This window comes from Pygoscelis adeliae, unplaced genomic scaffold, assembly GCF_000699105.1.
Source record: "Pygoscelis adeliae isolate BGI_AS28 unplaced genomic scaffold, ASM69910v1 Scaffold577, whole genome shotgun sequence".
NCBI lineage: Eukaryota > Metazoa > Chordata > Aves > Sphenisciformes > Spheniscidae > Pygoscelis > Pygoscelis adeliae.
The window spans coordinates 107,612-113,585 of NW_008825116.1; the positions used below are offsets into that span (position 1 = coordinate 107,612).

Consider the following 5,974-nt stretch of genomic DNA (forward strand, 5'->3'; position numbering starts at 1 on the left):
CAGCCCCTGCAGCCCTTCCCCGCCCTGCTGCCAGGTGGTGCCACCAGACCCCCGCTTCCCTAAGCCCTCGCTTTTCCCTGCTTGGCTCGCAGGTATCTCCAGGAGTACGCGGCGCTGGGCACGGGTGGTGGCATCTATCACTTCCGAGACCAGATCCTGTCGGGTGGTGCTGAGGCCTTCTTTGTCCTCAACGCAGATGTGTGCTCAGAGTTCCCCTTGCAGGAGATGCTGGAGTTCCGGCAGCGGCACGGGGATGCGCACAGCTTTGTCATTCTGGGTACCACAGTGAGTGGCAGTGCTGGGGAGCAGAGGAGCAGCGGTGCTCTGCCATGGGCTCATCTAGAAGCCTGTGGCTCCTGCGGTGGATGGGTCCCTGGGCGCGAGCTCCGGGTCTCATCTGCTCTGCATCTGCATGCCTTCTGCTCCACCATTGCTAACACATCCTTGCTCCACAGGCCAACAGGACGCAGGCGCTGAATTATGGCTGTATCGTGGCAAACGCAGACACACAGGAGGTACTGGAAGGCCTTGGGGAGCCGGGCACGGCGTGGGCAGCAGGTGCTGCGCTGCCTGCGTGGGTGCGTGTTCCCAGCGTGCCACAGGGTGTGACGCCAGGCGTGGGGGCTGCGCCCTGGGACTCACATCGCTTCCCTCGTCTCCAGGTCCAGCACTACGTGGAGAAGCCCAGCACGTTTGTCAGTGAGATCATTAACTGCGGCATCTACCTGTTCACACCTGCCATCTTCCAGCACATTGGCGAGGTCTTCCAGAGGAACCAGCGGGAGCTAGTGCTGTGAGTGCCTCTCTCTGCCCCACGTCCCTCCCACCCCGCTGTTTCCCAGGGCTGCAGCGGCACGCTCATCCTCCATTCTTTCTCTATCTTCTCTTCTCCTCTGCCATCACTCACTTGTTTCCTGGTCCTGCACCAGCTGTCCTTACCTTGGGTAAGTCTCCCTCTGTGTCCGCACTGGCTGCTCTCCGGGCTGGATCGTCCCTAGTGGTAACGCATGCTTTCCTCCCTGCTCCAAGCTGCTCTGCAAGGCTGCTCTTTCCTTTGCTCCCCTCCTGGCCAGCTTGAGACTCCCCCTCTCCCTTCCTCTCCTCCCACCCCATCTTCATTGAGCTCCAGACAAGGGACTGAGCAAGCCTTTCACCTGGGAATGCTCTGCTCCTGCCTCCAGCTCTCTGCACCAGCAGCCTCTCACCTGGCATCTCTGCCACCACCCAAGCAAAAATCCAGCTGTGCAGGGCTCTGGAGCGGGGGCAGGATCCGTCGCTCGTATATCCACCTGGACTGGATGGGGCTCTTGTACCATCAACTTCTGGCTAAGAGATTGTTTCAGCTGGCAGAGCCCCATCCCTCTGCTGCTCCGGGGCTCAGCAGGGCTGGGCAGGCCTAGCCTGACAGCTGGGGCCATCCCCCCCTTTGGGGAGAAATGCATGGCCAGGAAGGAGTCCAGGATCACCAGAGCCCCCAGATTTGGGGAGGGTAGCTGCCGGGGTCCCTGGCTGAGGCTGTGACTGGGGTGGGTGTCTAACAGGCCTCTCGCTTGCAGAGAGGAGAGCTCCAACGGCTGGCAGCGTGCAGAAGTGATCCGGCTAGAGCAGGACGTTTTCACAGCGCTAGCTGGGAGTGGCAAACTCTATGTCTACAAAACTGATGGCTTCTGGAGCCAGATCAAATCAGCAGGGTAAGGGCTGGGGCTAGAGCTGGCGCTGCAGGGGCATCGAGCGGTCCATACCAGAGGTGGGAGAGGAGGGTGCCCAGGCAGGGCCCTGGGGGTGGGGGTGCTGAATTCAGACCCTTCTCTGCCCTGGTAGTGCTGGAGACGTAATAACACTCATTTGCTTTCCCTCCCTAGCTCTGCTATCTATGCCAGCCGCCTTTACCTGAACCAGTACAGCAAAAGCCACCCGGAGAGGCTGGCCCAGAACAAGCCTGAAGGCCCTGTCATCCGAGGTACCCCTCTGATACCCCCTGCTGCCTTGGGGGCTGCCCCGTGTGGGGACAGGGCTGCCTTGGGAGGAAGTGGGACCTGTGGGCAGGACTTCCCCCGATCTGAGAGCCCGGTGCTCCTGCGAGCTGCCTCTCCTGACGCAGCTGCCTTGTGTTGCAGGGAACGTGTACATCCACCCAACGGCCTCCATCGACAGCACTGCAGTGGTGAGTGCAGGCCTGGGGGACCCTGCAGCAGGGTGATGCTCGGTGGTGCTGTGGGTGCCGTTGTCCTTGGCCTTATCGCCTCCCTCTCTCCTCAAAGCTGGGCCCCAACGTCTCCATTGGGGAGGGGGTGACGGTAGGAGCTGGTGTGCGCGTGCGAGAGTCCATTGTCCTGCACGGCGCTTCACTCCACGTAAGTAGGGTTTGCCTGAGGGTGTGGGTGTCAACCCCCACCCCTTGCAGGGAGGCAGCAGCACCCTTCATCCCCCTCTCTTTTGTGCCAGGACCACACCTGTGTCCTCAATACCATTGTGGGCTGGGACAGCACCATCGGGCGCTGGGCCCGGGTTGAAGGAACGCCCAGTGACCCCAACCCTAATGATCCCTATGCTAAGATTGACAGTGAGACCCTCTTCCGGGACGGGCGCCTTACGCCATCCATCACAATCCTGGGTACGTCCTACCCGCACCCGGCTGCCCCAGCCCTGCACAGCGGGGCAGAGTTTCTCCCCTCCTGCTAACCCCCTCACACTCTCCCCGCAGGCTGCAGTGTCACCATCCCTGCTGAGGTTGTTATCCTCAACTCCATCGTCCTTCCTCACAAGGAGCTGAGCCGCAGCTACAAGAACCAGATTATCCTGTGAGTCAGCTGCTCGCTGGGCTGGGGGGGGACCAGTGCTTGTCCCCCCACTCCCTGCTGTGCCCCACAGCAAGAGCCTGTGCTGGGGTTTCACCTCCTGGGAGGTTTCCAGCACCCCCAGAGGGGTAGGTGCAGGCCAGGAGCCCTGCAAGTGCCTGACTCCTACTCCAGACAGACATTAAAGCTGGTGAGCATCAGCCTCGCGTGCTGCTTCTCTTGCAGCCCAGGGACAAGCCCAGGGGCAGGGTGAAGGCTTTGGGGACAGCACGTGGCCCTGGCACCAGGCTGCACGCCTGTGCAGAGAGCCCCGGGGCCGAGGCTGTTGAGGGAGCACTTGCTGCCTACAACATCTCAGGTCCTGAGCTTTGGGTGTTTCTCCACCAAAGGGCACTACCAGCATGGTCTTGCCACTACTCACCAGGGCTCTCCCTGCTCTGCAAACGTTGCTGTCTGCAACTCCCTGGAAGGTCTTGGCCCATCTCAGAGGCTGGGGAGCTTTGAATGTGCCCACCCTGCATAGGCAACCTGCCCTGCAGGAGCCAGTTGTGAGGATCCCAATTTCAGCAGCGTGTCTGCAAGAGCCTGAGCTGGGCTCCTGCCTACCACTAGGAAAACACAGCAGCACCAGGCTGTCTTAAGGGCACTGGTGCACAAGGGCTGGGTTGGACAGGCAGGCTGCTGGCCCTGGAGGGAGCTGCAAAAGCACCCCTTCCCCCAGCACCACCTCTGCCCCCAAGGGCTCGGTATGAGCCAGGAGAGCTGCCAGCCCTGCCGAGCCCGCTCCCGTCAGGCTGAGACCTGCACAGGCTGTCTAGGCAGGGCTCAGGATGATGGCAGCAGGCTCCTGCCACCCCGGTGGGCCAACGGCCTCCTCTGCACCAGCATGGCTGTAAGTTGGGGGGGGCTCGCTGTATGTCTCCCCTCGCACCAGACAAGTCCACAGGGCACCGGAGCAATCAACTTGCATGCGTGCAGGTGGCAAGAGACCTGCCTTGCTGTGTCTCAGAAAACTTTTTATTGAAGGCAGCTCCCTGCTGATTCTGGCACGCTCTATCTATGGTAACCAACACTTGCCCTTTATCCACTTACCTCCCCGTCTTCTTTGTTTTTGGAGCTCTGTGCTAAAGCCCTGTGCTCTGCCGAAGGGCCCCATTACACCTCTCGCCTTCAGTGAGGCACGGCATTAGGGATTCTCCCTCCACCCAGTACCACCCCAGTTCAGATTTGCAGTAAATCCTTGCTCCCAGCCCTGTGCCTTCCTGTGCCCGTTCTCCTGTGGTCCTGGGCAGAGATTAGCTGTTCCCTGGCTTTAAGCACATTAAACGCCTTAAGTTTTGCCTCTGCCTTGGATGTGCTAGTTTCCTTGACCGCTGGTGAACACCCCTGTGCTGGGGGAAACTGAGCCAAAGTACTTGCTTTCAGGATTGTACATGAATTTTCTCCCGTGTCCCATATCTAGCCTGGGTTTTAGTGCAGACAAAGGTTTCTCAGCTGCTGGACGCGGCCCTGGGGCAGTTCTTGGCCCTGTCGTGTAAGGCCCCTTTTCCCTAAGCTCCCCTTGTAGCTGCTGTCCCTTGGGCAGTTATCTGGGGGACAAGCCCTTCCTGGGCCCTTGCTCCATTACAGCCTCAGCCAGTTTCCCCCTCTTGGAGGGAGAGCGAGCTATGCATTCCAGCCCTTCTTGGGATTTGCAGCTCCAGTGCCGGGGCTGGAGGGGAGGAAGGAGTTAAAGGGGCCCCCGCTGAGGTGCCAGGAAGTCTGGAAATGCTTTAAGGTTGTCATGCCCTGAGCAGCAGCAGCTCTGATTACTTGAGACCAACATCTGGGCTGAAAGAGGGGCCTCCCACATCCTGGGCTCCAGGGCAGGGAGAGGAGGGCCTCATCTAGGGCAGGAGGGAGGGGGCTCTGCCTGCCCTCCCCTCCCTGCCCAGCAGAAGCAGGGGCTTTGGAGAGCACTGCTCACCTTTGCTGTCAGTACAGCCCGTGTCTGCTGCCCAGCCAGGCTCTGTCATGCCAGTGAGCCCCAAACCCTGGCACCAGCAGGGAGGGACAGACAGCAGCCGCAGCCAGGCTTGTTTTGCTGCAAACGTTTAATACAAACCAGGCCCTAAGTACAGTGCTGGGGCAGCGTCCCCGCCACCAGGCAGAGCCAGCCCTGCTCCCCAATCCCCGGGAAGGCAGAGCAGGGCTTGGAGCTCTGCACCACTAGCCCACAAGGCAGCTGCCTAGGCCTGCAGGCTTCGCTCCTCCTCCGGTGCCAGCTCCATGCCCCCAGGGAGCGGCTGCCTCAGGCTACACTGGGGAAGGGAAGAACCGACCCACCTTCCTCGGGGTCGGCCCCTGCCTGCGTGGGGAGAGATGAGTCAGGGGTGCAAAGTGAGCTTCCCCGGGCCCCCCATCCACCCCCGGCAGCGCTCACGGGGGCCGGGTGGCTGTGCCCACACAGCTCCGCAGGGTGCTGGGGAGGCAGCAGGTGCCAGCTGGGCTCAGCTGGCCCGGCTTGGGCTCCGGGGAGGCGATGGGGCAGAAGAACAGCTCTGTGGGCTGGAGCGGGGAACAGTCATCACACCCCAGCCCAGCTGTGGGCACCCAGGACCCTTCAGCAGCCACAGGGCAAGGGCAGGGAGGGGGCTGGGGCTCCTGAGCCTCACCACGTTCGCCCCCTGGGGCTGGCGTCGGCACCAGGTTCTCCTGCTCCGTCCCCACAAAGCCTCGCCAGAAGTCAGTCGGCAGTGAGAGGAGCCGAGCCACCACCTGGGCAGGGAGGGATAGAGGATGGGGATGCTAGGGATGCTGGCAGCACCTGGGGTACACCCTGCACCTTGGGGACCCCCTCACCTTGCACTGCCGAGGCGTGTCCTCCATGATGGCAAGCGGCGTGGGGTTGGCCGAACCGTGTCCCACCAGTGTGGGACCAAACACACGGGACAGGTTGAGAACATCCATCTTGCAGTGGGGGCTGCACGACACCCTGCGAGGGCGGATGGACAATGTGAGCACGCTGCCCGGCAAAGGGGCCTCTCATCCTCAGCCCGGCTTCCCCGCTCCGGTGCGCAGAGAGCCAGGAGATGGGGACAGACCCATGGGAGACTGTGCCGGGATGAGCTCCTCACCTGAGCAGGTGCAGCATGAGGAAGGCCAGGGTGTCCCTGTTGGCTGGGGGCAGCTTGCTC

General features: G+C 61.8%; 2 protein-coding genes across 2 annotated transcripts in view; one reads left to right on the plus strand and one right to left on the minus strand.

Moving 5' to 3' along the window:
• Positions 1-4,145, plus strand: part of GMPPA (GDP-mannose pyrophosphorylase A) — a 4,533-nt gene extending 388 nt beyond the window's left edge. The window contains exons 2-11 of the mRNA XM_009328250.1: positions 93-285; positions 456-515; positions 663-793; positions 930-944; positions 1,557-1,691; positions 1,863-1,960; positions 2,118-2,164; positions 2,262-2,354; positions 2,446-2,614; positions 2,705-4,145. Coding sequence (XP_009326525.1) covers positions 93-285; positions 456-515; positions 663-793; positions 930-944; positions 1,557-1,691; positions 1,863-1,960; positions 2,118-2,164; positions 2,262-2,354; positions 2,446-2,614; positions 2,705-2,805 — 1,042 coding nt within the window. The 3' untranslated portion in view covers positions 2,806-4,145. The remainder of the gene's footprint in view (positions 1-92; positions 286-455; positions 516-662; positions 794-929; positions 945-1,556; positions 1,692-1,862; positions 1,961-2,117; positions 2,165-2,261; positions 2,355-2,445; positions 2,615-2,704) is intronic.
• A 948-nt stretch (positions 4,146-5,093) lies between these two features.
• LOC103920509 (rac GTPase-activating protein 1-like) overlaps positions 5,094-5,974 on the minus strand; it is a 12,595-nt gene continuing 11,714 nt past the window's right edge. Inside the window, exons 12-16 of the mRNA XM_009328255.1 lie at positions 5,915-5,974; positions 5,640-5,772; positions 5,453-5,555; positions 5,221-5,338; positions 5,094-5,145 (exon numbers count right to left, since the gene is read on the minus strand). The exon at positions 5,915-5,974 is cut by the window's right edge and continues 24 nt beyond it. Of these exons, the coding sequence (XP_009326530.1) occupies positions 5,094-5,145; positions 5,221-5,338; positions 5,453-5,555; positions 5,640-5,772; positions 5,915-5,974 (466 nt within the window). The remainder of the gene's footprint in view (positions 5,146-5,220; positions 5,339-5,452; positions 5,556-5,639; positions 5,773-5,914) is intronic.